Source organism: Rhamphochromis sp. 'chilingali', assembly GCF_963969265.1.
Source record: "Rhamphochromis sp. 'chilingali' genome assembly, chromosome: 19".
Taxonomy (NCBI): domain Eukaryota; kingdom Metazoa; phylum Chordata; class Actinopteri; order Cichliformes; family Cichlidae; genus Rhamphochromis; species Rhamphochromis sp. 'chilingali'.
Genome location: NC_137946.1, coordinates 2139680 through 2161503, shown reverse-complemented (window position 1 = coordinate 2161503; position 21824 = coordinate 2139680). Strand labels below are relative to the sequence as shown.

At 41.5% G+C, this 21824-nt stretch overlaps 1 protein-coding gene across 1 annotated transcript; it reads left to right on the top strand.

Moving 5' to 3' along the window:
- The first annotated feature begins 180 nt into the window (after positions 1-180).
- Positions 181-21304, top strand: cUnh21orf91 (chromosome Un C21orf91 homolog). Its single transcript, XM_080866753.1, has 5 exons — positions 181-308; positions 3479-3612; positions 17137-17634; positions 18302-18364; positions 19183-21304. The coding sequence occupies exons 2-5, from the start codon at positions 3486-3488 to the stop codon at positions 19350-19352; spliced, it is 858 nt and encodes a 285-aa protein (XP_080722879.1). The 5' UTR covers positions 181-308; positions 3479-3485; the 3' UTR covers positions 19353-21304.
- The last annotated feature ends 520 nt before the right edge of the window (positions 21305-21824 follow it).

The following is a 21824-nucleotide window of genomic DNA, read 5'->3' as shown; positions in this document are numbered from 1 at the left end:
GTAATAAGACTATTGTACTTATGGGCGTTAGTTATGTTTTTAATATTATAGAGTATCAGTATTTTTTTGTCTGTGTTAATACTAGAGCCAGAACACTTAATCCTTGAACTCTAAGTTATTCATTTCACCCCTCGTATAAACTAGTGGTTCGTTCCGCGGAGGGGGGGTTTAGAGGTTCCTGTAGCTTCTCTGGATTTGCCGTGACGCGCAGCCTCGTCCTGTGTTTGGGTGCTTTACTCGGGTATAGGAGAACCGTGGAGTACACATAAACTAGGACTAGCTGTCCGGAGCGGATCTTGAAGATCAAGGTGAGTTTCACAAAAGTGGAGTCCTAAAATAGTGGCGGTGTTGTCGTTAAAATGAGTCCATCGGTGTTTAACAACGCCAAATAACGGTCACGAATCAGCCAGACTGAAGTACTCGGAGGATGCCAGTGTGCTGCTAGCTTAACTTCTTGTTAGCAGGAATTTGTTAAACGGTACTTAAAAGGTCGCTCGGGTTACTTTGAGCTGCCAGCACTTGAGGTAGCATTCTGCAGGCCGTTTAAACTACCGACGGAAAGAAAAATGGGCATTGGTGAAGGTTAACTGTGCTTCCAACAGACTGGAAAGTTCAGGTAGAAAACTATTGGCTATTCTGTTGATTCACAGCTGAAGGTCTGCTAATGGTCTTAATCCTGTGTTAGCGTTAGAAATTTAACGTAGTGAACTGGGAGTGCTTGTAGATGTACGTATAATTTTTTGGTTATATGACATGTTAATTATAAAACTCAAAGTTTTAGATGTTTTTGTGTGTGTTGTCTACTGGGATTGGTGTTGTTAACGTTGCTTAGCTTGTTTTCTGTCCTTGATTAATATTTACGTCGTGTTACGACACACGGAGACAAATAGAACAAACAATAGGGTTTCTTTTAGGTTATTTACAAAACATTTTAAATGATTCCAGCTCTACTGGATGATCATATATGTTGTTGCATGTTCTCAGATCAGTTGTTGAGTGAATCCCGCTATCTCGTCCAGTTGTAAAAGGTATTTACTGTGTGGAGACAAACCCCATAATAACTAAAATATTCAGTGCAGAGATCCAAAGGCACATTAATAATCATTCACTCTTTTTGTCTGATGTTGTGCCAAAAAGTAATTGCCAGTATTTAAACCGAGTATATCACCTACAACAACATAGGTTATTGAATAATGTCCTCGAACAACATTCCTGTCAGAAGGTAGAAGCTGCGATCAGTTTTTGGTGAAAGGACTTTTAACAGCTCTATAAATCTATTTTAAATGGCAAAAAAGGGGACTGGATTCATTGTCAAAGGAGCTTGCAAAGAAAAGCGTCTGGACTTCTTTAAGTTGCTTGAAAACGTTTCACCTCTAATCCGAGAAGCTTCTTCAGTTCTAAGGTCAAATGGTGGAGAGTCCCAGATATAAACCTAGTGGGAGTGACCCCCCACAGAGGGACAAAAGGACCCCCTGATGATCCTCTAATCGCCTGAGCCAAGGTGTGAAATTGGGTGTGGGACCCAATCAGCCAGAGTTTCGGGTATGTTCATTGTGAAACCTGTGTCGTAAACCCCCGCCTCTGTTCAAAGATGGTCGCTCACAGTGGACATAGATGGCTTCTTTCTTTCTATGTCCACTGTGAGCGACCATCTTTGAACAGAGGCGGGGTTTACGACACCAACTCTCTGCCATCTATAATCCAGTTTTGAGTTCCCTTCCCAGACGCCTTAACGCCCACTCACATCCTGGGCCATCTGACCTCAGGAATTCGCATGATAAGGTGGGGCCAGGTTTCACAATGAACACACCCGAAACTCTGGCTGATTGGGACCCACACCCAGTTTCACACCTTGGCTCAGGCGATTAGAGGATCATCAGGGGGTCCTTTTGTCCCTCTGTGGGGGGAAACTCCCACTAGGTTTATATCTGGGACTCTCCACCATTTGACCTTAGAACTGAAGAAGCTTCTCGGATGAGAGGTGAAACGTCTTCAAGCAACTTAAAGAAGTCCAGACGCTTTTCTTTGCAAGCTCCTTTGACTACGATGACCTGGATGACTGAGAACCTTCACAGACAGACTGGATTCATTGTAATGTAGCGCACAGAGTAGGTACAACAATGCAGATCCAATACAGGTACGAAAGACCCCCCCCCCCCCCCCCCCCCCCCCCCCCCCCACATGCATACATCATTATTAGCTTTTTTCACAGACTTATTGTAATGTTCGTTGAGCTATGCTTGTTATATCTTCAGACAGGGAATCCACAAATTCTTTGAATTCTGAAGCTGAAATTAGTGGCTACAACTCAGACAATAGAAGAAATATGAAAAAGAGCCTTTGTTTTTGTCTTGAGTTTTGTTGGATTTCTTATGAAATCAAACCTGCCAGTGGGAGAAGTTTTCTTCCACTCTGTCACTGTATTCATGATGTCCTGATTACATGATCCAGAACGTAATCATTGTTGTTATTACTTCTGTCCAGCAGAGGTTTTAAATAGAGCTTATAGTGCAGTCAGAAATCCTCTCCTTTAAAAGGAGCTGAGAAAGCTCAGCATAAGATTGCGCAGTCTTGGCAAAGGCCTTGACTTTCCATGCTCTGGCTAAATGTTACTAGGTGTGGAGGCCTTAGTCTTGGGGCATTGCAGAGCTGAAAGCTGAAAGCTCTCTGCCTGGAGTTTTCCCGTTGAGACCTACAGACAAGAAGGGGTGAAACACGTCTGGTGGCCAGAGCTCTGTCAGCATTGTTTGTTGGGGCTCTTTTTTTTTTTTCAATCAAACCAAGTGAACTAATCTAAGAGAGCCAGGTCCCTCCTCTGGTAGCAGCTGACAAACGAGCGTACCAACAAGACCAAACAAACTGTGACCAATGAGACTAAAGTTAATTTAGATAATGTTACAAAATAACTGTGCAAAAAATGCCCGGTGGTGTTTCAAGATGGTTACTAATTGGCAAGTTTGTTGTTTTGCTTCTGTTCTTTGTTTTTTTCCCAAGAGGAAGTTTTCAGTCACCTAATGGAGTACTTGTAATTTTGAGTAAAGTTACTGAACATCAGTCTAAACAACTGCAAAGAAAGGATTGGGTAGTTTACATTACTTGCTTGTGTTCATTGTTATATGTGTTTCTAGAGTGCATTAATGTTTGTATTGTTGGTTCAGTGTGGAGGGGTTGGAGCATGTTCACACAGTGTTAAGAGAGTGACTGGCATTTTTAATCTAGCACTTCAGTGATCACATGACCATTTTATCATTTTGGGTCATCATTTTTCTATCATCAACTAAAGATGTATTAAAAAGGACACTGTCCCTTTTACTGTATCTGCACCAAAAATAGTTTAGACCCCCAAAAAAACCGTTCCTCCCGACCAAAAAGTACATTTTTAATAAGTTTATATGAAAGTGTGACCTAATTACTAAGAAATACACTTAGAGGTTGTGCATGCTAACCGTGTTATCTGTCACTGATTGTTTGAACACAGGCACACTATGGATGAAGAGGAACAGTTTGTTAACATTGATCTGAATGATGACAATATCTGCAGCGTCTGTAAGCTAGAGACAGAAACGGGGACCTTGTCTTTCTGCCACGTCTGCTTTGAACTCAGCATTGAAGGTAAGGCTGTGGGCTGCTTGCGTGTTCACCAACAAAGTGCTATGGGGGGAAAAGAAAAGAGCTGCCTGCTTTTTTCAAAAAAACTTTTTTAAGTGTGACCTTTTCTTAATTGCCACACACTGTCTGTCTGATGGGATTCTGAATTTGCCTTTGTCTTAATGTCCAGCAATTTCAGAGCTTTTATCAACAGGCATGAATATATCAGTGCTGCTCTTAGTTTCTAAGACGTTTTGGATTATGTAGAATCATCCAGATTCTTCTGCGGTCATCACTTCCCATCATGGCAAATATGCCTGCACCAGTTGTTGCGATAAAGTCTGAGAGCCTTTCAGTTTTTCATCGGTTTGATGTCTTATAGGATTGCCTGTCACAGTCGCTTCTTTTATCCTCTCTAGAAACAATGTATAAGCTACATGTGCAGGGTAATGGGACTGCACGACCGAAGCCCTAAGTATGGCAGGCTGCCGTGATTCTCCCGTTTGATGTGCCACTCCAACTCAAGAGCATGTGTTTGAAGTTTTTTCATGTCTTAATTAATGAGTGGCCTATTTGAGGAAGAATAGGGAATCAAAAGGGATTGGACATGCCTCTCATTTGGCACTCGTCTCACAGATGCACAAAGGCTCTTGTTGAAGTGTGTGTATATTTTTTATCTACATATATTGTGATTGTGTATGATGTGTTAAACAGCTATAGAGGATTCTGGGAACTGCCCGAGTGCTTCTAGGATGGTATATCATTTTGAGATGGGCTGGATTGTTTTGCTCACTTAGGCTGTCTTTGCATATTCTATTTCAGGATGTTGAGTCCAAGTACTAAAAGTCTATCCCCAAATCTGAGGTGTCCTTTGGCACTGGATGTGTCAGAAAAACCCCCTCTCAGATTCAGTTTTTTGGGGTGCAAGTTTTGACATCAGCATGTGTAGCATTGAAATGGCTGTTATGTAACTGTCGGATATGCTGGGAGAAAAGGTAGAGTTTGCAGACAAGCACGTGTTTCTGGTGCAGCTAAGCATATCATTGGTCAGAGAAAAGCCTGCCAAGCTTCATGTGGCCACTTTCGGCATGGCTGATTGGAAACTAAAGCCTAGCCATGTGCTCGCTGATTGCTCATGTAGACTTAATAGCCATAGCTCCCATTCATCCTGCGCCACTGTTTGTTAAAAGAGAAGAAGCAAGGCTACAATTTACTCAACGGCAAATCTGTTAACTCTGATAAACATGAGTCTATATACACCTTCATAGTGGTGTTTATCTCTTTTATACACACACACACACACACACACCCCAGAGCCCTTGTGTCCCAGGTCACATCAGGTCACATCATGCTATCACTATCATTCATTGGCTCATTCATGTTGGCTCTGAATATTCAATAAACAGCAGAGTCAGAATTATTTGTTTTTGTTTGTTTATTTATTTACTTTTTTGTGTTAGATAGAGGCCACTTTGTATGTATTACTTTCTACATGAACAGAATATTAACAGAATTATCAAGTAAATTTATTGGTGTGGTTCAAGAAAATGCCATCACCCCAAAGAGCTTTTTTTTTAAATTTTTTTATTTTATGAACAAAGATAAGTGTTTTCTACAGGCCACACAGCAGGCAGACTTGTAGCTGGCTGAAACTAAATGGTGACAAATGCTGGTTTCAGATGTAGATGGATAGAGATCAAGTCTTTCTGTGTCAAAAATGATATTTTTAGACCAGGTGATTGTGTGAAGATGAGCCACCACATGCACAGTCCAATTGCATCTAAGGAGAAGGGTTTATTTTTTACTTAAACGCACCACATTTGGAGAAGACTGATTTTTACTGCACTTTTGCAAAGCTGAGTGACCATTAGGGTACACGTGACCCGAAGAATGCTGAAATTTTTCCACAATATTCTATTTTTTTTTTTTAACATTTTGACCACAGCTGAACATTTTTGTAAAATCAATCAAGTTGCCCTTTTTTTCTGCAGATGTTTTTATTTTAAAAAAAAAAATGTTTCACTGCACAGTGTGGTGGTGACACTCACCACAACTTGACACTGCCACATTGTAGCTAAGCAGTAGCAAAAGAATCCACTATGAGTTACACTCAAGTATTCTTTTCAGTCCACATCCTCCCACAGATGTGATTACAGATACGCATGAAGTGGTGTTGTTCAGACATGTCCGGCAGCTGCTGACATGCAGAGTATTCATGACTGTTGTTGGATAGTGTGCACCAACAAGTCAGTAATGTTGAAACTTTGTCATTTCCAGGCGTCAGTATATTGTGTTCCCTATTTAAAGGCACTTTTGTGCGGCATTGTTTATCACCAAAATCGCCAACGGTAGCAGCGGGTGCAGATATAAATGTAAATCCTGTTTGTGGCTAAGACTTTGTTCACAGTTTAAAGTCAAATGAATGGACAGGAAGTGCAGTCTTTGTATCTCCAAGTAGCTGTTTCCTGAGGAAATCACTTTGGCCTGCATCTGCTTGTTCTATGAGAAAGCATCAAACAAAATTTTGTACGTATTTATATACTGCTCAACCTGTACTTAGGTTAACACGTCTTATTTACAGTGTTTCCTTTCCTTTTTCTTACTATACCATCTGAGCGGTATTCTAGCCCTGAGCGTCAACACGTTGCAGCAGAGAACAAGGGGGTGACTGCAGTCCCACACCCAGAGCCAGCCAATTACTACTTATGTTCTGTGGAAGAGCTGTTTCATGTTAAAAGAATGTGCATATTTCAGAGGAAGTTTTATAATTAGGACATCTTTATAACCGCTCAGACTAACCTGTCAATAACCAAACCCAGAAATGCCAGTGATACCAAAGATTATAAGATGACTAAGAGAGCCAGAGGGAGGGCTGGGCCATATTATAGTGTTCACGATAATACCGGTACAATGTTAGGCAACGATAAGAAAATGAAATATCGCGATAAAATATGGGTAAAACGCACATGTGCAGTGCCTTTGTTTTCATACGCACATGGCCGATTGTTGAGTGAAACGGATGAACCAGAATTGGTTTGTAAAAATGGTGCAACTTCAGTGATGTGGAACTGGTTTGGTGTTTGTCCGTCAGATACACAACAAAGCACTTTTCTTTTTTTTTTATTTTATTTTATTTTTTTGTACAACATGCAAGCGGGCCATCGTTATTGCCGTATTTGTTGGACTAAGGTGCTCGTAAATCTGGGAGTAATCTGGGTCCTAAACTCCGTTCTCTTAGGGTCCCAAAGTCAAACGAGCATCACTGAGAGTTAAAAACTGTCTAAATCCAATTCATCTTTAATAAAACGATCAGCATTGCTGCTTTACCAGGTGAAACTATGAAGTTTAACATCCAGGCATCCATGAAAACAGAATTTATTACATTTAACGGAGTTAGAAGTTAGCAGGAAGCTAGCGGAAGTTAGCTCGCTAGTTTCGCTAGTTACCTAAGCATGATATAGCATGTTCTGAGAGATTTCTGAAAACATTCAAACGTACAGCTCTGCTATCACTTCCAACATAAATGAAGACAGGAAACTAAACAGCAGTGACGTTTGTAGGGTTACTGAAGTTGGGCTAGCTGGTATATAATGATGTTCTACGTGATCGCTAGCTACACAGCTATGTTAGCATAACATAAACAGTGAAGCTGCAGGATGAACGCCAACCTTTTTCCCCTCGAAAAAAGTTAACGTGAGGGTTCCTGGTGGTTAGGGACAAATGCAATCGCATGGCAGGATGCTGTAAACGGACCAAACTTCAGTCAGGAGAACAACTGAGATAATCCATCCACAATGCGAGGTTAGTCATTAATATACTGCAACAACATGGGAATAGAGCAGCTGCCAGAGAACGCAGCATTAATGAATCAATGGTACAGAAGTGGAGGAAGCAAGAAGAATGAGTTGAGGAAAGTTTGATTTATCTGACTGTTTTGCTTAATGTGCCTTATAATCCTGTGCACCTTATGGTCCGAAAAATATATATTAGCGTCAGTTATATGTTATCGCAAATTTTCAAATATATATTGTGATAAATATTTTTGGCCATATCGCCCTGCTCGAGCCAGAGGTCCCTTTCAGTTGTGGCATACTGGTATAAATGTTGGTTTGGTCGTCAGATGTCTATTCTAATTTTAATTACACAACTAATTATTATCACATGTGATCTCTAAAGGACCACATTAAAGGAGCAGAGTACCTTTGGCTGTTATGGTATCGCACACTTTCTATTAATATATTGTGCAAGCTGTGATCTGTAAATACCTGAGAGAACTGACAAAAGGTGGATAGGTGAATATTTTCTATCCAGCCCCCATCACAGACGGTTTCTTGTTATTGGACTCCTGTGGCTCCGTGTCAGACGATCAGTCTGCTGAACCGTCACGTTCAGCTGGAACCCAGAACCATTTCTTTATTTTTTCTTATATAATTCTGAGTGTATTCAAGTCGGGTGTTATTATTATACCAGACTTTATTAGGGCTTGGAATGAATAAAGATCAAATTCCTACACCGAAAGGCTGGAATATATTAGACGGTGCTGATTCTGACTGCAGCATGCTTCTATAAACGGCTCATTTATTGTGGGTGAACTCTTCACCCTGGGGTGTATTGAGAGGCCCAATTATGTTGCAGCCTGTGGTAGCTGTTTGATTGAACACAGCTGGGGTCCAGATATTTGCTGAACCCACGGCGTGGTCTACTAGTTTTGTACTAATACATGGGTTTGAATGAACAGGCTCTTTTTAAATCAGAATCAGAATCAGAAAGGGTTTTATTGCCAAATGTTGAGCGGGTTTACAACATTAGGAAATTGCTGCGGTGCTTCAGTGCAAACATACTGTTATAAATACTGTTATAAATTAAGCTTAAATAGACATGAAAATAAAAATGAGAATAAGAATTAAAAGTGCTAAGTAGGTAGGTAGGTAGATAGATAGATAGATAGATAGATAGATAGATATGTATATATCTATCTGAGTGCAGGTGGTGATCAGTGCCAAACATGGAATGATGCAGTGAACACAGCGTAGGGTCATGTGTTAGTGGCGGGAACAGTCATACGGTTATTGTTCATGTGTCCAACAGCAGAGGGGAAGAAACTGTTCTTATGGCGAGAGGTTCTGGTGCGAATGGACCGGAGCCTCCTGCCTGAGGGGAGCAGGTCAAACAGACTGTGTCCAGGGTGAGAAGGGTCAGCTGAGATCCGAGCTGCACGCCGCAGTGTCCTGGAGGTGTACAGGTCCTGCAGAGATGGGAGTCTGCAGCCAATCACCTTCTCAGCAGAGCGCACAACACGCTGCAGTCTCTGTTTGTCCCTGATAGTGGCTCCAGCGTACCACACGGTGATGGAGGAGGTGAGGATGGACTCGATGATTGCGGTGTAGAATTGCATCATCGTCCGTGTTGGCAGGTTGAATTTCTTCAGCTGCCTCAGGAAGTACATCCTCTGCTGGGCTTTCTTAATGACGGAGGTGATGGTGGGCTCCCACTTCAGGTCCTGGGTGATGGTGGTACCCAGGAAGCGGAATGAGTCCACAGAGGTGATGGGGGTGTCAGTCAGGATGATGGGGGGAGTGGAGCTGTGTGCTTCCTGAAGGCCACAATAATCTCCACTGTCTTCTGGGCATTCAGCACCAGGTTGTTGTGGCTGCACCAGGACACCAGAGTCCGAGACATTCTTTCCCAGCCTCACATGCTGTTTCCTGTCCGTCAGGAAGTCAGTGATCCACCGGCAGATGGGATCAGGCACATTCATCTGGGAAAGCTTGCCTCGGAGATGGTCTGGAAGGATGGTATTGAAGGCAGAGCTGAAGTCCACAAACAGGATCCTGGCATAGGTTCCTGGGGAGTCCAGATGCTGCAGGATGAAGTGTAGGGCCATGTTGATGGCGTCATCTACAGACCTGTTGGCTCTGTATGCAAACTGCAGGGGGTCCAGGAGGGGGGCCGTGAGGGTCTTGAGATAGGAGAGAACCAGGCGCTCAAATGACTTCATGACCACAGATGTCAGAGCCACGGGTCTGTAGTCATTTAGTCCAGTGATCCTAGGTTTCTTGGGGACAGGGATTATGGTAGAGGACTTGAAGCAGGCAGGCACATGACATGCCTGCAGTGAGGAGTTGAAAATGCCAGAAAACACTGGGGCCAGCTCGTTTGCACAGTGTCTGAGGGTGGCAGGAGACACGCCGTCTGGGCCGGGAGCTTTTCGAGCATTCAGACTCTTAAACTGCTTCCTCACACCTTCTTCATGAATATGAAGAGTTGTGGTGGGAGGAGGTGGTGTGAAATCCTCTTTTGTGTGGGGTGAGGAGGGGGGTGTTGTAGGTGAAGTGTTTGAAGGTGGTGATGGCTCTGTGGAGGGGGGAGAGGTGGGGGAATGAGTGTCCAAAGTGTCTCTATTGTTGGGGCCGTTGGAGGTGTGAAGGCTGCCTGATGGCTCGTCAAAACGGCAGTAGAAGTCGTTAAGGGTGTTGGCCAAGAGCAAGTCATCAGTGGAGTGGGGGGGTTTTAGGCTTGTAGTTGGTGATATTCCTAAAACCTTTCCACACAGAGGCCGAGTCATTCTCTGAGATCTGCTGCTGCATCTTCTCAGAGTGCTGATGTTTAGCAATGTCCACTTCCTTAGTGAACCTGTACTTGGCCTCTCTGTAGCAGTCCCTGTCTCCGCTTCTGAACGCCTTTCTCTTTTCCAGCCACAGTTTTTTGAGTTTAGGAGTAAACCAGGGTTTGTCATTGTTATAACTCACCCTGGTGCGTGATGGCACGATGCTGTCCTCACAGAAGTGGATATAGGAGGTGACAGTGTCCGTAAACTCGTCCAAGCTGTTAGAAGCAGCCTTCATTGTGTCCCAGTCTGTAGACTCCAAACACGTGCGAAGCTCCTCCACAGCCTCGTTGCTCCACAGTTTTTTAGTCCTCACGACAGGTTTGGAGAGCTTCAGCCTCTGTCTGTACGCAGGGATTAGGTGGCCTTAAGTCTCCTTTAGCCTGACATAAATTGCCTCATGGTGTTTAAACCAGCACATTTCTGTAGTATGAATAAGTAACTCTGATCTTTCTCCACCTTGTGTGGTGTGCATGTAAGGTATAATCCTCGTTTCAGCCACAGTTAACAGACAGTGCTTTAAAAATGATAGAAAATAGTGTACATGGGCCATTATTAGGGCTGCCACAAACCATTATTTTGATAGTCGACTAGTCACCGATTATTTTTGCGATTAGTCGACTAATCAGATCATCATCCATTGGACGTAAAACGTACAGCTTATTGCACCAGCAGCATCTGCTCTTATATAACTATCATTAGCTTACAGCTTTAAGTGTTTAAGGTCTGTGCTAACTAAAAATAAAGAAAAGATGATAGTTTATTAAATTTTAATGAAATTTGCAGATTGTTTCGGTGAAGTTTAATAAACTCCTTGCTATCTAAAATATAACAGGACACCGGAGTAAACTCTCCAGCATCTCACACTTCTGATAATCAGCTGTCTGCTTGACGTTTATTCAGCTGTGCAAAAACTATAACTTTAATCTCAGCCAAACCGATTTACTCAGGAACAAATAAAATACTAAAAAAGCCAAACAATAACATTTTTAAGTTATCTAAGTGACTTATATATCCTGTTTAACCTGAGTAGCGAAAGACGGCGGTGGGTTTGAAACCGATTTGCCGGGAGTCCGGTGTTCTCACGGCTCTAGTGAGCGTTAAACCCCGGCTAGCTATCGAGCTAGTGGGTAACAGACGTCTCCGAAAATGTCGGAGCGCTTTTGAAAATATGTGGTGTCTTGATAAACTGAGCAGATATTTGAGGTTTACACAGCTACATTCTCGCCTGAAAATATGTTAGTCATTATGCTTATGTTGTTAAACAAATTAATCAGCATTTGTCATGCATCAATATCCTTTTCCATGAACAGTTTGTTCTTTATTTTCTGGAATCCGAGTACTTGTTAAACGTGGAGTTTGTGTTTGAATGTATGATTGTTAGTTCACAACAGTGTCTGCATAAACATAGTTTAGGCATAAGAAATGTTGCTCTCCCTGCCACTCACTGTACTGTGTGCACAGTGTGACTGTAAGCCTCAGGGTAAAAGAGACACGCCTTGAACAGAAGCATTCCTGATCTATATTTAGTTGATTTATATTAATAATAATTAGGGCTGCTCGATTATGGCAAAAATGATAATCACGATTATTTTCACTGAAATTGAGATCACGATTATTTGACGATATTTATTTAACCCTTTAAGACCTACTATAGAACCAAGTCCACCAGAGCTTATATTATTTTTATTTATTTTTTTTACATGCTGTAGTGCCATTTGTGGGAGCATTTCAAGTTGCGATACATCAATACAACTGTTATAGCCCATATTTTAATAATATGTATGCATTAAGTCCATAGTAATTACATAAATTGCAAAAAAGTGCAATAAACTACAAAAAAAATTTAAAATCGCTTTTGTTTTGTTTACATATATTTCTACTTGGAGAAATTTAAGAGGTTTATCCCTCAAAACTTTAAATACAATAGAGTTGCAAAAAAATAGTTTCCCACCACAGGAAATTTATTTTGAGTGTCTTCATAGTTTTATTTTGGAGATACAGCAATTTTTATATACTGCAGGAAAAACAAAAAACAATCCTATGATGCAAATTTGCAAAGAAAACAGCAGGTGCATCATTTTACTGTGGGAAGTGTTACGAACAGCTGATAGGAACGGCAAAGCGTGTTTCTGGAATATTATGTTTTTGTTCCTGCAAGCGCTTTTTATGCAATTTTTGCAAAGCTATATGTGGAACAAAACCGTGACCGAGGACAAGCTGATGGCATCAGATGTAAGTACAACTCCTCCGGTTTCATATGCAAAACAAATTATTGCGCTAGCTTACACGGTTCAGGTTCTACAGGGATTTAAAAATAGTTACGCAAAACGGAGCGTGCTGCTCTGACCGGCTTTAAAGGGTTAACAATAGGGGATAGCTCAGTAGGTAAAGTGGTCGCCCCATGATCGGAAGGTCGGCGGTTCGAATCCACTTAACGGCTACCCTGAGGTACCCCTGAGCAAGGTACCGTCCCTACACACTGCTCCCCGGGCGCCTGCTTAGTGGGCTGCCCACTGCTTCACTGAGTGAATGGGTCAAATGCAGAGGAAAAACAAGTAATTTCCCCATGGGGATCAATAAAGTATCCATTATTATTATTATTATTATTATTATTATTATTATTATAACTTTAAAAAAATAATATAAAATGGTGTGCAACACCACTGAAGTTTTTTTTTTTTTTTTTTAAACTCTCTTTTCAACCAACGGCAGTCACTCTCCTCTCCAAATAACTTCTGCTTAGCTTTCCGAGCTTCCCTCGGGTCCTCTTAATCAGCGGTCTCCACCCTTTTTTGCGCCACGGACCGGTTTATGCCCGACAATATTTTCACAGACGGCCTTTAAGGTGTCGCGGATAAATGAGGGAGGGGCTAATAATCGGCTCAGTCATTTTTAATGATCGTTGAAAGCCCAGATCGTAATCGTGATTAAAATTCGATTAATTGAGCAGCCCTAATAATAATAATAATAATAATAATAATAACGGTAATGAACAAGGTCACATTGTGCTGTAGTCTGTTTTTCAACGTTGGCAACAAAACACACACAAAATAAATAAGTCTTTTAAACATGTTTGGATCATGTGCAACTTCCTTACTGTTTTGTTTTTCTGAGCAAATTCTAAGTTTGTTTGTTGTTGGGTTTTTTTTGGGTTTTTTTAATGGCCGCCATACTTGTGGAAATAGAGTTGTGCGCATGAGTGCTTGTAGGTTTCTGTAATCGTATCTGTGTCTTCCAGGCTGAAACAGTTGCTGTTGTTTCGGTTAGATGGGGTTTCCTGCACCTGTGATGGCAGCTAGTCTGTAGGAAGCACTGCAGGACATCTGTAGTGGTTAACATGTAGTCTGAGTTCACGAGTCATTGAGTTCGTTGTTGTTGCCGTGTGCAGCTGCTGACAACACGTTCTCCTAAGCAGTGGCATGCAGCTCTTATTGACACCTCACCATCAGTGACCTGTGTGCCGCTGTCTCCATGCCAACTCCCAACACGTTATTAAAGTGTGTCAAGGATTGAGTGGGCAGGCGGCTCAGAAGTTTGATGAAACAGACATTACTAATATATCACATACTATCCGTATAATGTTCTGCAAACATGTATCATTGAGTTTTCTTTCCCTGATGGAAACCACAAGAACAAATCTGTAAGTGCAGGTCAGAGTTCAGTTTGGCCAAAACGTTTGCCGCTAAAAGAAGCTGGCCTGTCAAACAGAGGAAGTAATATCTCTGTGGTTTTGTCTTGTTCCCCAACTTTTCTGAATGCTTGTTTTCCTTGTGACTAAAACCTTGTGATTTAGTTGTAAAGTGTTTGAGTTCTACTGAAACGTAATCCTTGTCTTAAAGGAAACTCTTTCCCACCTGCCTGAAGTCTGATTATTTGATTTTAATGAAACAAGCTACCTGAGTTCTGATTCGGGTGTGGGTCTGAATTGCCTGATTCTACTTTTGTATAATTATTTGTAGGCAGGGATTACTGATTACAGGCCTGGATTTGTTCATTAAACTTCAGCTTGCGTTTGTGCTTTTGTCTACGACAGTTTAACTTCACCCCTTCCCAGACGAGCAGACCAAAACAAGTCCATTGGTCATCAGTGTGACTAATGTCTCTGGATGTCACAGCCTAACAATGTTGAATCACCTCCAGTGAATAGTCTGTGTGTGCCTGTGGCTGTGTGTGCAGCCATGAAAGACAGTAGCGCTAAGCTGCTTAGCTGGTGTGAGGTCTTTTGCTGGTGGTGCACGGCCCTGGTTGTGTGCCAATGATTTTTCTGCTGGCAAGTGGTAGTCACTGTTTTTGTGGACATCCAAAGGCTAAGACTGATCAGATAAATCCATGGCTGTGTGACTGGCACAAAGTTCTGTGTCTGAAGAGTCATTGACTATTTGTTAGACAATTATTCACGCACTCGCACGACTCAAAACTCTGATAATATTTGGTTCCCTCATAAGACTAATCCATTGCAAACATCTGACTTTTTAGGCACTCGGTGTCAAAACCGAACTACGCTGAAGCTAAGAATAGATTTGTGCCACACAGTTGTGTAATGGTCTAAAACCTTCCTATGTGCTAAGGCATTTAAGGTCTATTAATGCAGTCTGTCCCAAATTAGGGATGAACTATTTGATGTGATTCCACAAGGTTACAAAACAGAAGCTTTCAAAAGATACCAAAAGCACTGCCTACAAACAAATTTGTGCAGAAAAATATTTTTGTCTTCCTTTTCATGTGAGCTGCTTCTATTTTATATAACTCTAGGCAGAAAACTGACTTTTACAATTCATACAACATGCAGCCTCAAACCACTAAAACCAAAATTCTCTTGGTAAATTTTCAGCCAGCATGCTTTATGTCTGTCTTTGCACAACTTTGCTTACTGTCTCTGCTTTTATACATAAAGTTTCCTTTTCTCATGTTAGTTTTGCTAGTTGTTGTTGTTGTTCTCAAAGCCAGTTTTTACAATGACAAATAACTCAACTCTCTGTGTTGACTTCATTAATATTTTCTCTCCATTTCAGTCATTAACATCAGTATGGGTTCTCTTCTTACTTAGACTAAGTGGAATTTGTTGAACCAGCGTGTGTGTGTGTGTGTGTGTGTGTGTGTGTGTGTGTGTGTGTGTGTGTGTGTGTGTGTGTGTGTGTGTGTGTGTGTGTGTGTGTGTGTGTGTGTGTGTGTGTGTGTGTGTGTGTGTGTGTGTGTGTGTGTGTGTGTGTGTGAGAGACTTTAGAGCAGCCCTGCACTACAAACGCCAAACATGAGGCTTATGAGTGAGTGTGTCTGCTGTGGTCGTGTCGTGTAGTGAAAACAGTGACCTGGCTGCTGGTAAAGTGCAGAGAGGCGCTTGTGAGGTAAATGTCTCTGTGTGAGCTTCTAAATCGAGATGAACAACAGTGACTAATCTCCTCACCTCAGACTCCAGCACATATGCCTGTCTACTGAGAAATAGAGGCTGTAAGAAGAAGGTCACCTCTCCATCTCTCTAAAAAACACACACACACACACACACACACTGTGTTAACGCTTTCTCTTTCACCGTCAGCCTCCCATTGTTTATAAAGCCACACTCAGAGGTTATTACAGTTGTGTTCTACTTATTTGGAGTAATTTCCTGTTACACGCAAAACTGAGCACAGTGTGACCCTCTTTTAATTTTTGGATCCATGAAACATTACATTTTATGTGTAAAGGTAACCACAAGGAATGCAGAATTAATTATTTTACACCAGGGAATGCATCTTTTTAGTCTCTTTTTCAACAAGTGCTGTATTGTGCAGTTTTTCAAGCTAAAATGGGTTAAAGAAGCTAAAATGTAGTCACTGCTGGGTAGTGAAGTCATAAAAATATTGTTTGACAGAAGCAGGCACAGGTAAGTCTCATGAATTAATGTAAATGAAGTGCTGCTTCATATGGACAGAGAGACCAATTTCCTCTCATGAATCCTCCGGCTTTAAAAAAAATGCTTTATATTTGCATTGAGACTGAGTTAATCTATTATCCCTCCCATCTCGAGCTCTACTGGCTAATCCACTGAGCACTAAGCAGCTTTTACTGAGAGATTGTGGCAGGTCAGTCTGTCAGTTTTAGCTTGCTTTCATACTAGTTTACTTCTTACTTTTATTTGCTGTGGCAAGTTCAGTAGGTTATTAATCCAACAGAATATGGTATACATGCAACATGATTTAAGGCATAAGCTAAAATAGCAGTTACTCTGTCTTCTTGCATTAGCAGGAGGCAGAAAGAGCTTTCTGACAGTATTGTTTCTACTGCATGTGGTAGATTTGGTGTGTGTGTGTGTCTGTGTGTCTGTAAGCTTTTGAAGCAGTATGCGGTGGCTGCAATGAAGAAAAGCTGGCATGCTAACATTCTCAGAACTGAGGTTTTCACTGCAGCGTTTCCTGCTGCAGACAACGGACACTCTGCAGATGTTACTTATTAATGTTAATAATTTAGCGTCCAGCCTAGCAGCCCCAGATCAGTGGCGTTTTACTGGCCTTCAGGGGGAAAAAGTCTCTTTATCTTTATAATTATTTTATATCTATAATAGTCTAAATCTGCAAAATAATGTGACTGAAGCCTTGAAATAAACACGATTCAGTACACATGCATGGGGTGGTTGGCTCACAGCAATAGAAAGTGGGACGGCTGCTGCAACACATTATATCAGACTAGTTAACAGTTCATGTTTCTTTTTTTCTTTTTTCTGTAGCTCTACTGTAAGTTTATTTAAGGGCAGTTTTTTCCCACTAAAGGTTTTTATGGTGGTTACAAGAACAAGCACTGCTGTTTCACATGCTAGGAAAACAGGTTTGTCTCCACTTCACCTGAGCTCACTCAATAACGGCTCTTCTTACAATAGAAGCTTTAGCTGACTGTCGTTTTGCACTGTGTCATTGCGTTTGTCGTCGTCTTATTGACTCCCTGCTTTGTCCGTGTGAATGCAGGTGTCTCCTCTGCTACCTTGTTGCACTCCAAGTCCCTGCGAGGCCACAGAGACTGCTTTGAGAAATGTCATCTCATCGCCAACCAGAAGCTGTCACGATCCAAGGTCTCCCGGAGTGCCTACGAGGGCATGAAGCTGGCCCTCAGCCAGAAACTGAACCGCATCATTCAGTACGCCCAGAACAAAGACTCTGTCTCCTCCAGTGGCCCGAACAGACGGGGGGCTAAGCTTCTGTGTTACGGCCAGCAAAATGACCGCAAGCTGCTCCCCCAGTCAGACGCCCAGGTGCCCCGCTACACGCCCTGCTGGGACACCGGCAAATCAACAGGGCCGGCTGACTACACGATGGGTATGCTGGAGCGCCACACAGCCGAGGAGCTAGGACTGCTGCAGGAGTCGCATTCTGACATTTGGTCCAACGACAGCAGGAGAGGTCTTCACAGCCGGAAGCCATCAGGAGGACAGCAGCGCGCGCACCAGGGTCACAGCAGAGAAGAGTGTAAGCACATTTCTTCTTTTCACAAACAAACTTTAGCAGACTTTGGTTTTATCAAATTGGAGTTGAAGCAGTGGAACGTTTATGCTTTTCTTCTTCTTCTTCTTCTTTTAAAAAAGAAAAATACATCTGTCAGCAGACAAGGAAAGCTGCTCTCGCCTCTCACATTATTCAGTTTTATCTTCAAAAACCTCAGCGTGTACAACAGCAGAACGTTTTTACTGTCCTTCATCTTCCTCTTAGCTGTGATCTCTCCAGAGAGAGGTTAATTTTCCTCTAACCTCGAGATAGGCTGTGTCCTTGGCTGCTTCACGTCTCATCTCCAGTAAAGCTGTTTATAACTACAGATCCTGCAGGATGTGACTGAGCCTGTTAGAGGCCAGCAGTTTTCAAATTCTCTGCTTATAAGTGAAAGATGACAGGCAGTTCACAGGTACACTGTTTAAACTGTGGATATTTCCGCAGGAGAACAGCATCACCCTCTGACACTTGAGATGGCACAGACCTTTGCAGTTATTTAAACAGAGCAAATGAAGTTTTAGTGCGTATTATTTACAATTTCTGACATCGACAAGTAGCACAAGTGTTGCAGCATGTTTAAAGTCTATTCTTATTCTAAATGACATCCACTGTGCTCACACACCATTAAAAGTGATCTCTTTTCTTTTAGTGACTGAAATGAGTGTGGATGAGCTCCATCAGCTAAATGCCCAGCTACTCCTGCAGATTCAGAGTAAGTGGTTTTTACTGATATCCTGATTGAACAGCTCCTTTCACAGAAGGCTCAGCAGTCATAGTCATCTATATTTTAAGCATTTTTAAAAACCTTTGCTTCAGTGTGAAATCCTCCTCTCTGATAAATCCCCACATGAGATTTTTGGTGCCCTCAGGAAAAAAGCTGCTCTAGTGAAAGGGTCTTTTTAATTCCCAGTCTGACTTTTAGCTCCCCGATTCAGAACATAATACTCAATAAATTAGTGCCTGAAATAGACTAAAAGGCTTCTGGTCAACACATCATCTCCTTGAATCCACTGCCGGCTCTGTTAGAGCCATTGTTTGCTGCTTATCTCAGCTTTCTTATCTCAAGAGGTCCAGCGCACCATGTGACCTCTGAGTGACCTATCACACAGCTGCTTAAATGAGCAGCTTAATCATTATTAAACTGTCATGTTATTTTTTTTCTTGATTCTTTTGGATGAGTAAAATTATCATTCTTCTTGCTGCCAAGAGGCAAATTACCTGAGCTAATGTGAGATATTGTCCTCCCAACGTCCTAGTGGGAGCGTGTCCTGCACATTTTTGTTCACCCTTTAAGAGCAGTCACTTCCACAAATGTACCCACAGCAGATGGGGATGTTAATTGCTCATGTTTAATAATTTGAAAGACTACATAAGCCCGCCCGCGACTTAATGATCTGCTGTGTGTGTGTGTGTGTGTGTGTGTGTGTGTGTGTGTGTGTGTGTGTGTGTGTGTGTGTGTGTGTGTGTGCGCGCGCCTTGTGAATAAAAATGCTGATCCCCTCTATCCACCCCTCCTCTCTCTCTTCACAGAGGTCTTTGAGGAGTTGACAGTTGCCGTGCAGGAGAAAGACTCGCTGGCATCTGAGCTGCACGTGCGTCACATTGCCATCGAACAGCTCTTTAAAAATTGCGCCAAGCTGCCCTGGCTGCACATTAGCAGGGCTGGGGTCAAGGCCAGCAGCAGCAGCACTGTGGAGTGAGGTGCTGGGAGGTGGCTTTTGATTGGCTGCTGGGAGGAAACAGACGAACACTTCAGACTGCAGAATGCAGAACGTGTAACCTGGAGGACACTAGAGCAACATTAAGGGCTGGACTGACATGGTGTTTGTTTTCATGGTTGGAGTGATGATGCGAGGTTTAAAGGTGATTTTCTGCTCTGAATTCCAGCCGAACCGAGTTCACATGAGATGTTAGCAGCAGGTAAAAAGCAGCACAGAGGTTCCTGGGACTGGATGAGGCTGTTTTTAATGGACAAGATCACGTTTTTAATTTCAAATATGTTATTATTTTCAAAGACTGAAAAACAGTTTTAAAATGTTCCAAACACATTTGTTATCATCGTACTTTTGTTTTAGTTTTCTGACACATTTCAGTTTTACAGTGGATTTTCCTTTCTTTTGTTTTGGATTCTGAGAGTTTGATTCTGTTTTTTGTTTGTTTGTTTTTTTGGATGATTTCAAATGAACAGTGACCGTCCCAATCATACTATAAGCCACTGCCAGCAGTTTGATTATTAATGTCATGGAAAGCCCCAACAAGTTAGCATCTACTGACAGTATTATGGGTTGAAATGTCTATTGTAAAGTTGACTACAGACTACGACCGTAACTGGCAAAGTTTCAAATAGTTATACGTGTCACTACAAGCAGTGGCAAGTACTTATATGTGTCTGCTTGCCACACTTATTCCAAATAAGACATTATGAAAAATGGCTACGGGTCATTTCTCATCTGGAAATGTGCACGATGACACCAAGAGCATCAGTTTGTAAAAGACAAATCAGAGTATCTGAAATCCTAAAAGTGAAAACTTTTGATTTAATTCAGCTTCTGGGTTTATTGGAACTATTCTTGCTGACAGGATTTGCTCACTGTATAATACAAAGCTGTGTTTTTTGTTTTTTAACCATTGTGTATGAGAGGCTATGCACTGAATGGAAGTGAACAGGCTGCCAAACCAAAGTTTCTATTTGTTCTGTTTTGTGTGTGAATTACAAACGTTTGATTTTTGAACAGCTTTTGAAACAATTCGTTCCTGTGTGTATTCAGCGTATGTGTTCTTATTTATCTTCACTGTTACGTTGGCTTGCCCTCTCATGTGTTAAAGAGCTAAGTTGATGTCATAGCAACACATATGGGATAGTCTGCTGTACTCTGTGTCTCTGCAGGTCCCTAAACAAGTCAACGAGAGATGTAGAGACAGTTTTTGATTTAGTATGTTCTTCAGGACCCTATGCAAAGAAGGAGACAAATAAATGAGAAGCCTTATAAATATGAAATATATATTGATTATAGGTGTTTCAGGGCTCACAGAGCTACTCAAAATATAATAAGCTGGGAAAGGACAAGGTTAGAGTGATGTTTAGAAAAATTCAGCATTGTAAGTGTTGTGCGTTCTCTTTGTAAGAGATTAAATGTGTTTAGCCCATTTTGGGGTTTAAAAGACTTTATCTCCATTTTAAATTGTAGTCTTGGTTTTAGTTGGATACCTGTGTTCAGTGCTTGAGAAGAGTGAATATTTAGATTCCTGGTCCTAAAGCTCAGTCCTTAAGTCTTTGGTTTTTGGGGTTTTTGTTATGTGTGTTTTGCTTGTGAATGCTGTGTTTTTGCGTGCTACAGAAACATGCCTGGGCTCGTGCCCCTGCTCAGCAGGAAACTCTAGCTGCCTGATTTTGATCTCTTGTTCTTTTTTTTTGGTGGTTTTATGATCTTCTACTGTTACCATACCTGAAATACTTCCACTCTCTTTATTTAGACTGGACTGTTGATTTGTTCTCTGATTTTGAAAATCTCTGCATTTGTGGTATTTTTGTGATTTTTCTCTTTTATTTATTGTGTGCATTTTATGGATCTTACACAGATTAAGTGGTTTGTGCTTAAGTGACCATTTGTATATTTTGTTTTTGCAAAATAAAATAAAAACTATTTTTATTACATGCTAGAACATGGTATTGTTTTCTTCATTGTAGCCACTGCAGCATGGACAAAGAAAAGTTACGGCTGGGTTAATGATGGCTAGAGACTAATATATACACATAAGCTCTTAATGGCATTGGGTGAGAGATAAAGATGGATTTCCTCCGTTACTTAAAATGTAAATGATTCAGTCAAATAAGGAATGCTAACTTCTTTTTTCATTTATTTCACTAGATCGTTTATTTTGAGCATATGCATACAGATTTATACGGGAAGGAAAATAGTGTCCCGTAGTACAACAGGTGCTCAAAAAGTCGTGGGAAGAAGTAACACTTGTGTAGTCCCTTCGCTCAGTCATATGGTTGTGCAGCTGCTTCCTGAGTATATTTAATACATGGTTTAACAATAACTTGTCACATTGGAAATATCTATATTGAAAATGCATCTTGTATACAGGAATATAGGATATAAATGCATTGAGAGAACTGGAAACCATTGTTCCCACTGAACAGTGACCACAAGACATTCTAGGTGATA